Source organism: Vanessa tameamea, chromosome 2, assembly GCF_037043105.1.
Source record: "Vanessa tameamea isolate UH-Manoa-2023 chromosome 2, ilVanTame1 primary haplotype, whole genome shotgun sequence".
NCBI classification, from domain to species: Eukaryota; Metazoa; Arthropoda; class Insecta; order Lepidoptera; family Nymphalidae; genus Vanessa; species Vanessa tameamea.
Genome location: NC_087310.1, coordinates 2,359,119 through 2,374,130, shown reverse-complemented (window position 1 = coordinate 2,374,130; position 15,012 = coordinate 2,359,119). Strand labels below are relative to the sequence as shown.

At 33.8% G+C, this 15,012-nt stretch overlaps 2 protein-coding genes, 2 long non-coding RNA genes and 1 pseudogene across 4 annotated transcripts in view; 2 read left to right on the top strand and 3 right to left on the bottom strand.

Moving 5' to 3' along the window:
- Positions 1–15,012, bottom strand: part of LOC113398275 (septin-7) — a 477,393-nt gene that overhangs the window by 193,944 nt on the left and 268,437 nt on the right. The window lies entirely within an intron of this gene.
- LOC135193539 (uncharacterized) lies at positions 1,706–2,641 on the top strand. Its single transcript, XR_010309290.1, has 3 exons — positions 1,706–1,863; positions 2,094–2,255; positions 2,507–2,641. It is a non-coding gene; the product is annotated as an uncharacterized LOC135193539 (long non-coding RNA).
- On the bottom strand, positions 4,691–7,669 carry LOC135193473 (trypsin, alkaline C-like). Its single transcript, XM_064216084.1, has 5 exons — positions 7,608–7,669; positions 6,828–6,931; positions 6,254–6,419; positions 5,318–5,564; positions 4,691–5,076 (listed from the first exon to the last, which is right to left on the bottom strand). The coding sequence occupies exons 1-5, from the start codon at positions 7,667–7,669 to the stop codon at positions 4,786–4,788; spliced, it is 870 nt and encodes a 289-aa protein (XP_064072154.1). The 3' UTR covers positions 4,691–4,785.
- On the top strand, positions 10,016–11,845 carry LOC135193419 (uncharacterized). Its single transcript, XR_010309227.1, has 3 exons — positions 10,016–10,120; positions 10,639–10,769; positions 11,578–11,845. It is a non-coding gene; the product is annotated as an uncharacterized LOC135193419 (long non-coding RNA).
- LOC135193471 (trypsin, alkaline B-like) lies at positions 12,171–14,417 on the bottom strand (annotated as a pseudogene).

Genomic DNA, 15,012 nt, shown 5'->3' with positions numbered 1-15,012 from the left:
ATAAAACAACAAATGTTACATTGTTCAATATAAACCTTTTTTTAATAAACTGAGAAGACGATGAAAGACTATGATCGTTTTCCATGACTGGGTGAAATATCTTCGTCAGATTTTCCGATTGTAAAATATCATCTATTCATTGGCTATCTTTAATATTGTCACACACGTCGATGCTTAGGTGATACATGAATTAGTATACAAAGTCTGATGCTATGTGTATCTAACCGCGTCCCATGTAATGCCACGCTTCTGTATTTTTGTCGACTGTTCGCAAGTCGCGAGCATTTGACCACAGTTTTTGCTACCGTTTTAATTGTGTCTATCCATCAGTTAGGTACCATATTGTATAAAATTCCACTTTAACGAATTTTCGTACACTTGATATTTCTGGTTCACTTGTTTTTCTTGCATTACATTATTTGAGTGTAACAGCTGTAAATATTGATGCAGGGATTCACAGGATAACATCGCATCGCCGGCGGTATATTGTTTTGACACTTACTAGAACCGGAGCTGCAAGAGCTGGGAAAAGATGCACAAATTGGAGGAGGGCAGATGGAATTAGGTACACATCCAGACATATTGCAGTCTTTTGTTTTCACTTTTGTTTAAAATTTTGATATGTAATAATGGTTAACAAATGGTAGACCAAACGTAGGTCGAGCCTTTTTATAGATATGGATACGCCTACTCGATTTTGACTTTCGCATACCTACTTATTAGTAATTTAAAAAATTGATTCTATAAGGCTATGATTATTTTATTATAATTTAAAGGTTTTTGATAAATTATAGCAGTATTCTACATTTTTATACTGTATAATGATACTAAACGACTCATGACAGTAAGAAAAAATGTTTTTGGCTCCTTTCGGAAACTATTTTTATTATTATATTCTTACTTCTCACGACATTAAACCTAAACGCCATAAAAAGGTATGGTTTCATGTATGATAAGACACCCAAGTTTTGTTTATTCATCGATATAGGTGAGAGATGGGTCTAAATGATAAAGCCCCCCGGCTTGCTGCACTGGTTAGGTAATCGGGGGATTGACCTAATCAGTGGCAGCAGCATTTATTTATTTATTTTATGACATTTTCTGCCTCGCACAACCACTCTGTGGAACCAGCTTTTGCCGGCGGTTTTCCGATACGACTTGGGAACCTTCAAGAAAAAAGCATACTCCTTACTTAAAGGCCTGCAACGCACTTGCAAGCCCCCCGGCGTTGCAGATGTCCATGGGCAGTGGTAGTCACTTTCAATCGGGAGAGCCTCCTGCTCGTTTGCCACCTATTACATAAAAAAGCATGAAAAAATCTGTGATTTCTGTCTAAGAAAAACCACTGCTGTATAATACTGTAAACCATTTCCAAATATCAGAAAAAGTGGTTGCCCCAGCGATTGAAGGTAACTTGGTTTTGTTAGCAATCACCCGGTTGTTTTGCATTTGTACTGACTGAATACGCGTGCTACGGTCACGTACAAATAATTTTACGAATCCTTGATTATTTAAATAATTAAAGTATCACTTCAGAGTCAGTGCAATAGAAAACGCTTTTGATTTTCTAGTCGTTTTCGTTGCTTTTCATTGCCTGAGCAAACCTAGTAAAGAAAAAGCAAAAATCCTGGCCGAAAATAAGCGAAAAGTTTTTATATTAATTATTATGAAAAAAATTTAAATGTCAATATATAAATAGTACGTCTTTAGGCCTCTTTAAAATTTCCTTTCCAAAATTATCAAGTTAATTGTATTAAAATATAATTTACATTCGTTGGAAAATATTTAAAAATGTGCAGTCCTGTACTTCATTTGCCGAGTTACAAAGAACCTCCAGAATATATTCCATGCTACCCTGTACAGGTAAATTTTCTATTACCAAAAGTCAAAAGTTAAAATTATATACGGTCGAATTTCGACCATGGTATGGTCTAGGCAAAAGCGCAAGAAATAATCACTGTCAGTTATTTTGTAGACAATAAAACTTCACAGGTCCTCGGAATCAGCTGTTTTTTTAACTAGCCACTAGCGCAATGAAGCCGTTAACCAACGAATATTCATTTCGTGACCCCTTTCAAACTTTATTTTAATAGGGACCTCCGTGTCTCCCTTGTGGAATGGACTCTGTGACTCTGAGGAGGCCGTTGATAGTTGGTGACAGCACTTTCGACTATCGACCTACAAGTTGGCCCGGGATGGTCCTCAACAATCAAGATAAAAAAGTCAGATACCAAGTAATTAATTACGAGCGTCCGGTTAGTACAAAATAAATCGATACGATTAAATATTTCGACAATTTAACATAAAAACGCGATAATGCACTCGTGACTGTATATAAAGATTAATCTTTTAAAACACATAAATTTGTATTGAACAAATGACTCGAAAAAAAAAACGTTTGTGCTGGAATTTTACACTCCTTTTTTATAGTATGAGTAGTTAAAGCATTTCCTGTAAATTAACTAACTCCTGTTTTATAACCTAACTGTTTGTATTTTGTCAACAGGTTCGACCTCACTATCCATCATGTGCGCCGTCTGCTAACTAAATGAATATACATTATCTAAACGAAACATTATATATATATTTTTTTATATTGTCGTCTGTAAATGTAAATGTACAAAAGTTAATAAATCGACCTTTCGTACTTAATATTCGATATCGTTATGTGTTGATTGAGCAATAATACTGTATATTGATTTATTTTTTCTACTACTAATACAAGTCCTAAAACATGTCGCTTAGATTAGCTAGATAGTGTCGGGCTACACAAGAACTAAAACAAACGGACCGACTTTATCATTTAGGCGTGCGTGACAGCTACGCTTGACAGTCCTCAAACGTCATACTACTTTACCAGCGCGCCTGTACTCAGAGGGCCACCATTTTTTTTCGATGTGTTCTCTGCTTTGGCAGTCTTTATCTAGTCCTAGGACTAGTCTCTAACAGTACGGTGTTACGTCATTGGATGTCATAATTAGTTATATCACATTATTATATATAATGATCATAATCGAAGCTATTTATTTTACATTATTATGTACTTGTACAATTATTGTTATAATTAATTGTTTAATAATTTGTTAAACTTTAATTAATACTATTTAATTTGGCACACTATTTAATACTGGCACAAATACATATACATACTACTTTTTTTAAAAATGATTGAGCTGTCATAAGGAAAACAATTGGATGATTGTGAGGTAAAGAAATATAGAGAGATTGGAGCATCATTGTAAAAAATAATTTTATTTTGCCATCCCGAACTACTGAAATTACACTAGACATAAATGTACATATTTTTCCAATAATCCAATTTTTGTTAATAATAAAATTATTTTCACTTTACTACTTTAACTGTATAGGTAATTATTTAAAAATAATACTTTGAATAAGTGGGTAAAAAGTTTATAAGGTTTTTATAAAATTAATTGTAATGAATATATTATGATGAGGTGAGGTCAGTTGAGACGAAGAGAAGAAAGGAGCAGGGCTTTGAAGGGTTGTAAAAATATATTTAAACTAGCTGTTACCCGCGGCTCTTTGTATACCACATGGATGTGTATTTCAGCCCTTAGGGTAGAATATTCAGAAACGCTTAATTCGTATCTTCTCATTTTTAATCAGTGGTACAAAAATAAAATGACGGACTTCCAGACTAACCTATATAACCAATACAACCCCTTTACAGCACTTTTTTCCAATTAAAAAGTAGTATGATATAACAGGATATTACAAATTTAACAAAGAGGTTTTAATAAGTACCATACTTACGTCAAATCGTTTTCAAATAAAGAATACTTCAAATATGAAACATGATGACATGGCATGATGACACAAATCATTACCAGGCATCGTAATCAAAATTGTGGCAAGTAATTTTTACCCACCGACCAACTTCAAATAAATTTCACAATGTGTAACCGAATGGGAATAATCAATCAATTACAATCTATTATGTCATCGATACAGTAAGTTACGTTTTTCGTATAAAATGTAAAATTCATTTCGTTATAACTAGTATTTCATTTAAAAAAATATTTACCAGAGGATATAATTTTAAAGAGTTATCAGTTCACTCAGTATTAGCACATTTTTAAGACTTGCCTCACGGTTTCGTCAAGGTTTTCACAAATGAATATATAACAAACAAGGCGGTTTACCCATAATAGTGTATGTTAATTTATAATATAACTATCACAAGATTTTTTGGTGTCTTTTACATAAAAAATCCAACATCGTCTAACAAATTAGTACGAGACATGACATTGCGTTGCAAAGGGCAGTGACACTTTTCCCCGCAAAAATAGGGCACAGGTGTGAGTTCTGCGAGGGCAAATTAATTGGTTACGTGTTGAACAGGGGAAAATTCCACTAACACAAAAGGGTTATGAGTCGTTCCCAATTCTAGTCGTCTAACTTTGACCGCATCTGGATCGTTGTTTTAGTAGAATAGAAAACGTCTGAACGGCAACGATAACGTTTAGATTCGATTGTGATAAAGTGACATAAAGTGACAATTTATAAACAGAATTGGCTCAAGTGTGCGACGCTACATTAAAAAAAGATTGTTTTCTAATTTTATGTCTTCTGAAATCCTCAAATCCTAACAGTATTATTATAAATATTCATTACATTTATAGAAGAAAAGGTATATACATTTTAAATACCAAGTAATTTATTCTAATATATTTTTAGAGTCATATTTTCATGAAACATATTACAAATAGTATTTCTTTGATGACATTTATATTATAAATGAATGCTTAAGATTTTTAAATCTTAAGCATTAGTTTGAATCCAGTCCGTATATTTTGAAACTCGTGTGAATACTCCAGGAAATTGTGGCAGTCCACAATTTGCGCCAAACGATACGACGCCTACGACCGCATTAGCGTGAACAAGGGGCCCGCCAGAATCTCCACTGCAGATACCATTATTTGCCTCCCTTGGTCCGGCACATAAAACATATTCTGTTATTAGATTTATATTCCCATAGTTTTGTCGGCAAGTATTTTGGTTAACTGTCCAAATCTGAACGTGACGGAGTTCCTCTGATGATTGCCCATTGAACTAAAAATAAAAAAAATACATACACTTTGAAAGAAATCTTTCAGGATAATAGCCTAGTAAAGATATTATATAAAAACTAATTTCGTAACTCAATCGTTAAATGTTGAAAATCGACTTAAGGAGATATACCATTTTGATGCACGCTTTCATCGGTACAACTATTCTACTCAATGTCGTACTCTCTGATATTTCGCAATACAGAAGTAAAACCGCTTAATTGTTTAAATCTAGAAATACTCACGGAAGTATGTCCCCATCCTGCAGCCCAGACAACTTGATCATCGCCGATATGATATCCACCGATACGTCCCACTTGCACATTACCGCCAAACATAAATTCATTTCTTATTCTTATCACGCCGATATCATTTTTTGCTGTCATTGTTTCGTAATTAAAATGTTCAATCATATTCATCACATTGTAAATCGTACCGCCACTGCTTCCAAAACTGGATCCAGCCCGAATGAGTAAATTCGAAGGTGAACCTCTAAAATGATGATCCGTGTTACATTTAGATTTAATAGTTCAATTGTGTTTAAATTAAATAACGTGGGTGGCCGAGCAAACGGTCCACCTGATGCTAACGCCAATACACCACCTACCTTGAAAATAAGATGTTATTTCCTTTTTACCCGTTGTAACACTAGTTTAGTTACCTTTCCGGAACCAAAACACAACAATACTGGGTATTCGACGGTTGAATATCTGATGAATACCATAAAGGATAAAGATCTTATCCGGACAGTCTTGCACAAAGTCTTACCTTCAAATGAACTCAGTAACTGTTAAAGCTAGTGGGTTGTCAAATAACAGTATATTTATTTTCTCTTTGAACCTAATGATAATGAAACACTCAAGCTGGCGTGTTGTTTTATCCTATGATACACTGACAGCTTAGTGTCATGTTAAGCCTGTTGTCATTCTGGATTTGATTTACTTGGTAGGTGCAAGCCTGTCTGGATAGGTATCACGCACTCATCATATTTTCTACCGCCAAGCAGCAATACTTAAGATTGTAATGTTCCGGTTTGAAGGAAGAGCAAATCAATGTAATTACAGGCCCAAAACACATCACATCTCAGTTCCCAAGGTCGATGGCGCAATATTATAAAGCGTAATTTTCAAAAACAGTAATTTTTGAGAACAATTTAGTGGTAATTATGGGTATTTACTCACAAAAAGCAATGAGCAGCCGTAAGAACTGATCTATTGTTGATTATTGATCCACCGCAAATATGACGGAAAATTATGCCATCTTGACTATATAAAACTACTACCAAAAACGGATAGCGGCTAATATCGACCGTTGAACCGCCAACTATCCTTGATTCGATTGGTGAACCTGAAAAAGTGCCGTAACTATTAAGATTTTGTTATTTAAAAAAGCTAGACAAATTCTTCGCTGAAATCTTATTATTCATTTATTAAGTTAAAGTAATTGAAGTACATAATTAAAATGTTTTTTATAATATTATTATTCATTTATTAAGTATTTTTAACTAGGTAAATGTTATCGTTCCGACTTACCAAGAGCGACACTTAGACTAAGTGCCAAAAGGCAGATAATTTTGACCATTCTACTAAAGGAATATGACTGTACTGGATTGTAAATTTACTAGCCTGTCCTTTTATATTATCTAATTTTTTTAAATATAATATAATATAGATAATAAGATAGATTACTATAAAAACGATAAATACTAATATATTGATAATAGTAATTAAATAATTAAAAAATAGGAAAACTCACCAGTATATAGTATAGGAATAGGTACCAGTTGTGCGGCTGGAACGACCTGCTTTAGCCGGCTAGGCCCGGGTGCGCGTATCTTCGACAGTCCAGGGCTTGGTAGTCTGCACAAAAGATGGCGTACCCTTTTATACCGCCGCATGTCATTTGTCCACCATTAGCGTGCAATGGACCAATGTTCGGAAGAAATCATTCCTCAATTCAGTATGACGAGATAGATATGAGTTACGAAATGAAGGAAACTAAAATGAAATCCTCCAAAATATTTTTTCCCCTGGCCCTTTTAATCATAATGTAATCCACCGTTTATGTGTAAAAACCGTTTATACGATAAAAAACCGTTTATACGATAAAAAACCGTCACAGTTCACGCATTTTGTACAAATATTTATAAATTTTATATGAAAACCTTCCTCGTTTATTGTTCTTTCTATTAGTTTAAAACGTATCAAAATCCGTTGAGCGGTTTAGAAGAAGTAAACAGAGAAAGAAACAAAAAGCGACTTTGTTTTATACTATTTATCAGATTACGGATATAGGAGAAGATACGTTTCGCACTAGATAATAACCTAAATTTAAAACGGGTGAATGTTGTATTTTCATCTTAGCACTGGCTTTATTAATACGCGCACTAGCCTTATTACGCTTGGACTTGGTCGGTTCCGTCACATGGTTCGGGATGGTAACATCGCATACCGGCCTTCCATTACGTGCAAACATCAAATCATATGGCTTAAAACCAGTAGTGTCATTTAAAGTATTATTTATACCCGAAATTACGTCAGGTAGACAGTTAGACCAGTTATTAGCTGCTTCACTAGGATCAATGGCTCGTAGGGCATTTAGTATCGTGCGATTAGTACGTTCAACTTGTCCGTTGGCACGCGGGCACGCAATTGCATTTAACGTGTGCTTAAATTATTTGGTAGTAGCAAATTTTCTAAAATATCTGCTAGTAAAAGCTTTACCATGATCAGTGACTATCATATCTGGGTAACCAAACAATGCAAAAGTTCTTTTAATTCGTATCCTTTTTTGTCCTACAGAATGGACCCAAATGGTCGACATGTATCATTCTAAAAGGTTCATTGGGTTTAGGAATTGGATATAACTTTCCTTCTTTTTTTCCATACTCCCCCTTTCCATACAACTTCGGAACATCGTGACATTTTCGGTAACCAAAAATCGTTTTTAATCAAATCAGTGCAACGTTTTAACCCTACGTGTCCTATCTCATCATGATGCATTTGTACAATTTTCCACCTAGCTGTTCCAGGCACTACGAGTCTGTTACCAGGGAGCATCTTCCGATACAACCTATCGTCTAACAGCACAAAATTATTAACAATATCGGGTCCTGCTGATCCGGTTTTCAGTTGATCGATTATATTTTTTAATTTATCATCCTGATGTTGAACAGTATAAAACCAATCAGTAACTTGTAAGCGATTAATATTTACTGTGTCAATTGAATTCCTACTTAACGCGTCTACATGTTTCATGCGTTCGCCGGGTCTATATTACGCTTACGGTCTATATTATAACAAAATGACGCGTTGTTGTGCAGACATTATTTCCTTGGGAATTGCCTGGAACCCGAACTTTGATGATAGAGGTACCAGGTGGTAAGGATTCTTTGTTTGTTGTCACCACCCTAAATTTTTGGACATCTTCAATCGCCTGAAATTCTACTAATGGATCGAGTTCCAATCTTATTAGTCACCACAAGTGACATGCGATCAGCATTAATAACTGGATGGTCGATCAATAAGTGAATATCTTGCATGTCAATCTGTGCTATATGTGTGGTACATTTTATTTTACTGTTATCCATTGCCGGGTAAATTCTACGACACCGCGGCTTCTTAGTAAGCCTCCAGAAAAACCTTTTAGAAAAATACTTGATGGTATAATGTTAAGCGTCAGTATATTAACAATTTGAGTATTTATATTGGTTTCCGTATCCATATATGATTTCAAAAAAATCCGTTTACTCTCACAACCTTTTTGTAAATCTCGTTATAATTTTGCACTAGTTTGATTTCTTTAATGTTGCTGTTCGAATCGGCATATGATTTATTTTGGGTAGTTAAAGAGGTAGGGCAGCGATATGACCTTGTAAACCACACCTAAAACAAAACCATTGATCAGGTAATGAGCAATTTCGTAAGATGTGTCGGAGTCTTCTTCCAATGCCGACAGGGATCAAATTCAGAGTTTATCTTCTTGTCCAGGTTTGGCAACTGCTTAGCATCCTTATTCGGCTTGTCCTTTGCTTCGAATATAGGTGAACGGTAACCGACGAGAGCACAAAGGAAACCCTCGTACAATTCATCCGGACGCTGGCACTGAAATGCACGTGCGTTAGATTGCAATGAAGATGTTAAGCCGCCTCTGATTATGCATGAAACGCTAGCGGTGTCAGATAAGTTACAACGAAAGCACATTGCGATTGCATCTTGGTAATATTTAGTCATTGTTTCGTTCGGCAGTTTCTTCCTAGTAATCATTTCATCAAATAATGCACTGAAGTCACGTTGTTTGGGAAAAGCTCTAATCAACATACGCTTTCATTCGTCCCAGGTAGGTATAATTCATCAAGACGATTATACCACTTACGGGCTTGACCACGAAGTTTATCTCGTTTACTTCGTCACTCCAACCGTGAATATCTCCTGACTGGTCAATTTTTTTATCCAAGCCGTTAATGTACAATCTTCTCCTTCGGGATGTAATTCCGGAATAAGAGACGCTGCACGATGACCTTCGAAATGACTGAGTGATAAGAAATCTTGATTGAGTTCCCGTATTGCCCTATCAACTTCGTTTTCTAGTAAATATTTCAGTAGTTTTCAAATAAAATATGTTATGAAATCTTTAGACATTAGAACATTATTATAGAGAATAATTTTATTTTAAGAAAATTAATTTATTTTACTGGTACCGATATTCGGAAAAAGATGGCTACAAAAATGCTGTAAAACTTGTACGAGGCACTCTTGTAACGCTTAAACTCGATTACAAAATAGTTATTACTGATGATATAACAGGATATTACAAATTTAACAAAGAGGTTTTAATAAGTACCATACTTACGTCAAATCGTTTTCAAATAAAGAATACTTCAAATATGAAACATGATGACATGGCATGATGACACAAATCATTACCAGGCATCGTAATCAAAATTGTGGCAAGTAATTTTTACCCACAGACCAACTTCAAATAAATTTCACAATGTGTAACCGAATGGGAATAATCAATCAATTACAATCTATTATGTCATCGATACAGTAAGTTGCGTTTTTCGTATAAAATGTAAAATTCATTTCGTTATAACTAGTATTTCATTTAAAAAATATTTACCAGAGGATATAATTTTAAAGAGTTATCAGTTCACTCAGTATTAGCACATTTCATACTGGCATAAGTGTTAAAATATGATTATTATATTAAGTTGTAATATACGATATGCTGTATGTTTCCCTAATAAATAAAAAATAAAAAAAAATAAAAAAAATTTAAGACTTGCCCCACGGTTTCGTCAATGGTCGTTTCATGCTTTTTCATTCAATTTATCATATTGACGGATGTCTTTCATTATTACTTACTTGATAATAGGGCTTTGTGCAAACATAGGTAGGTTTTTTGAGTTTTGAAAGAGCAAGTGAGCCAGTGTTGACAGGAATATCTTGGCTCCTAAGGTTTTTGGTACAATAACCATTTAAGGAATGGTTAATATTTTTAGGACTTAGCTATTTAAATTGTAAGGAATGTTCCGAATTTATCCTAATAGTTATATTATTTTCAGATGTAATTGCAGCGGCTATTCTGCCCCTTGCTGTGCCCCCAAATGTGCACCCTCGTGCTGCAACGGAAGCGGATCATTAGTCACAGTTTACAGTCAAGTAGCACATATCCAGTGACAATAGATTCATACACGTTTGTATGGGCATATAATAGTTGTATAGCCTACTATTCCAATGAAAACAGGAAAAAAGATAAACAAAAATTAATTTTACGTATTTCATGCGATTTGTTAATAACACAGCGATATTGTGCAAAATATATTTATTTATAATACAACACTATTGCACTTAACTAGTTATTTTCACTTTAATTTTACTCCCAAAATTCCGATAAGTTTCGTTGACATTAAATCTGCTAGCAAGGTAAAAGTCACAAAATATTCCAATATGAATTATCGTTAATCAAGAACAGACAATTTGAAGTTATTTCTAGGTGACACGAATTAAACAATCGTTTATAATGTTTCATAACGCTATTAACAATTACCGAAATCGGAACTAGTCGTCATAAGTCAATCGCAGATAGCTAGTAAATCATACCAGATATAATTAGGAATTGTTGTAAAAGATTTGCATTAAAAATCTAGCTAATTGTAATTATCATCGAGTAAACAACAAATCAATCAAGGTGGGTACTTTTATCATTACGTTGATGTGACGGCTGACTTCGACATATATATTATAAAATTTTGTTTGTATTAAAATTATATTTATATCTCATTTTGTGATCACGGTAGTGGAATTAGTTGCGAGGAAACCGGTATGATTCGGATGCAATCGTGCCGTATCCAGCTCAATTTTTAGAAATCAGCGTTTAGGAATAAGCTTTGTCCGTCTTTAAAACAAGACTATTGCACTGACACAGACATTTACTACTTTCATTTAATAGTTAAATATATTCATGAAACTTATTTTATAACGTATTTTTCTTATCTATACAGATGCAATCCTCGCTGTAGGCCAGCCTCCGCGACCGATAGCGGCCTTCGACAAAGCAACAATAGCATTGGGACATCACGATGTTACTTGTGTACAAAATTTCTGATATTCTGAATATTTTAAGAAATTATAGTATTTATTTCAATCTTTATCGTGAATTAATTGTTTTTGAGCATAACGATATGGAAAATTAATCTTACTGGCTTAACTTTGAAGAAAAAGAAATGTGATTATGTAAATGATTGTGTTTATATAATTTTAACATTTGTCATGCAAAAGTAGCTAAAGTGAAGATGAAGTAAATAATATTGATGGTTAGGTAACCATCAATATTATTTAATATATAATTGTACAATATTCAAAATGTTTTCACAAATGAATATATAACAACGTTTAATGTTATTGTTTTATCTTTTATTATACGCTATCAATTTGTAAGTGTAACAGAAATAAATTTTGTAAATAATGATTGCGTGCTATTTTTCGTGTCTAAACTAATTTTTCCATAACTTCAAATATTAAAAGGCATTGAATTAAAAAAAAAAAATTATAATTCAGTATTTATTACATATAACGAGAAAAGGTATCAGAGCATGGTTTTTGGAGATATTATTTTCGAAGTTTATGCATTAGACTGGATCCAACTGGTGTATCTTGAAATTCTTGCAAATCCCCCAGGGTATTGTGCTTGTCCACACCTGCCGCCAAACGAGACAACACCAACGATGACGTTATTGTGAAGTGGCCCTCCTGAGTCCTGGGTGCATATGCCACCTGCCACTCTTGGTGCCGCACATAACATATTTTGTTATTGCACATAACATATTTAGTTATTAAACCATAAATATTTTGACAAGTTTTCTGGTTCATTGTCCAAAGCTGAATGTGATGAAGGTTATCAGATGGACTTCCATTGAACTAAAAAATAATGAAGATGCCTTAAAATATTCTATATGTGTTTTGTCATTGTTGTGTTTATGGTGTGAGCTTCTTATATAAAGTGGTTAAAACCATAAATGTTACTTCATATGAAACATAATATATATCATATAAAATTATCATTAGTACCCCGAAATCTGTAAATTGGAAGTTACATTTCCGTGCCTCAGGTAACGCGAAAAGCCATTGGCACTGTATCTAAAACCTTCCATTTATTTTGGATTTGCTGTCTCGAAAAGAGAGGGAATAGAGCTCGTGTTGGCGCACACACTTTTGTCCTTTAATATTGTGTTCTGTGCAGTTGAGAAGTCTCAGAATAGCTGTCATAAAAAGCGGCCAGAAAACCTAATACAGAAAATTTCGATTTATTTTATTAATGAATGTTAATTATTTTACATTTTAAAGGGCAAGAACACGTAGTTATACTTTACATATATTAGGAAAATAATCCAAGAATCTAAGGAATTAAAACGCGATGGAAATAGACAATGGCAACAGCGTTGTAAGTATCGCACCAATGAGATGTTAAAAAAATATAAGCAGTCGCATATCTTTTCCAGCAAATTCACGATTTTCTTTAAAGAATACTCAATTATACACATATGCATTTGTTAATAATTCGTCCGTTTAATGTGTATGTATCTTCTAAAATTGCATTTTTCATCAATATCAGCAAAAATTAGAAGAAAAAATAGCAACTTGCTGATGTGAGACCCCATCCTGCAACCCAAACACTTTGGTTATCGCCAAGATTGTAATTTGCGCCAGCAATACTTCCAACCCGCACGTTGCTTCCAAAAGAAAATTGTATCGACAGTCTCAAAACAGCGATGTCATTGTTTAGCGTGAATTCGTTGTAATTAGGATGAATGATTATCCTATTAGCGTTGTGAACTGTAACACCGCTGCTTGCAGTACTCGACCCAGCACGAACTCAAAATTGATTAACTGAACCTCTAACAAATAAAACAAAGCATTTTTATGGTTTATATCACATCTCCTCGACAATCACCTATATAATATATTTATTTTGGAAGACAAACAGATTCTATGATATATGTATACTTGTCAATTTTGATATATTATTATTAGATATTGATATGACAAATCTATTGGTATAAAAATTTACATAATATATGTGGCACGCGTTCGGTGAACAAGTAGAGTGCAGCGACAGAGGGCATGAGGGTATAGGGAAAAGCCAAGCCGTTTACCGTTACGACGAGCCTTATCCCCAAGGTACGGCAATAGATGTATCCCATCAATACGCTTCAAACTTGAATTTATAGCTCTTATAAGCAACAGCTATGACTTACCTGAGACAATGGGCAGCAGTAAGAACTGATCTATTGTTGAGGATTGACGCTCCACATGATTGACGATAATTCACACCATCTCGTGCTGCTAAAAGCGCAACTAGAAACGGGTAACTACTTATATTTACCGTTGAGCCGCCAGCAATTCTTTGTTGGCTCGGCAGCGCTGAAATAAAAGGTTGAATCATTATTAAATAAATCGCTTTCATGTGAGCATCGAGCGATCTTTTCATAATAATGATCCAAAACGCATTTTTTTTATTTGCTTAATGGGCAAATTAATTAAACTACATTTTTTTTGCACAAACGCAAGGTAAATTTGTACGATTTATATCTTACCAAGTAAGCCAGTGATTCGTTAGTGAAGGATTTGTTGTTAATTGTAGAACAAATGAGATATTTATGGTAAGAATTAATTTTGAACTTTTAATAAACTATTCATCACATCACATCACCACGATATAAAATATACGCTTTTATTATTTAACAACAAAACGCTTAGATAAAAATACTTTGAAACTCGTGTTGAGCAACTTACCTACAACGGCGGTGACGCAAAGAGCCAAAAGATAAATAATTTTAGCCATTCTATCGGAGGAATAGGATTTTACAAATATTTATGTTATGTGTATCTATGGTATTTACATATCAATAAATAGATTAATTCATTTAAACTCTGATAAATATTTAATTGATAACTGATTGAATTAAATATATATTATTCCGGTGCTTAGCGTTAAATAAAAGAATGAGTCAAGTGCGAGTTTGACACGCATGGAGAGGGTTTTTTATTATTACCGTAGAAAATGAAAAGGAAAATAATTAATATTATAATCCTCAATAAGAAACTTTACAACAGAAAAATGTGTAGACACTATAATTGTAAAGTAAATGTGAAGAAACGTGCAATTTGACGCACTATTCAAATACGTAAAATTAAGATGAAGTTTGAAAGCATTTTTAAAAACAAAAGATATACTTACCAACAGACTTGAAACTCACTACAGAACACGCTCGTAAATAAAATAAATTGATTTATTACATAGACTGTACTAATAGTATTTAACACGTATTACGATTGACGGTGATACCTATATCCGTCAATCGGTTATACTTACATTTTTTTATACATAATAGATGGTAAACGAGCAGAAGGATTACCTGATGGAAGGTGACTACCAC

What these genes read in the sequence shown, in the direction of transcription:
- LOC135193473 (XM_064216084.1), bottom strand. Translation starts at nt 7,669, where the DNA reads ATGCCCTACGAGCCATTGATCCTAGTGAAGCAGCTAATAACTGGTCTA. An exon ending in GGTCTAACTGTCTACCTGAC is followed by an intron (nt 6,932 to 7,607) that starts GTAATTTCGGGT and finishes TCTTTTGTGCAG; the next exon opens with ACTACCAAGCCCTGGACTGT. An exon ending in TATTCCTATACTATATACTG is followed by an intron (nt 6,420 to 6,827) that starts GTGAGTTTTCCT and finishes GCACTTTTTCAG; the next exon opens with GTTCACCAATCGAATCAAGG.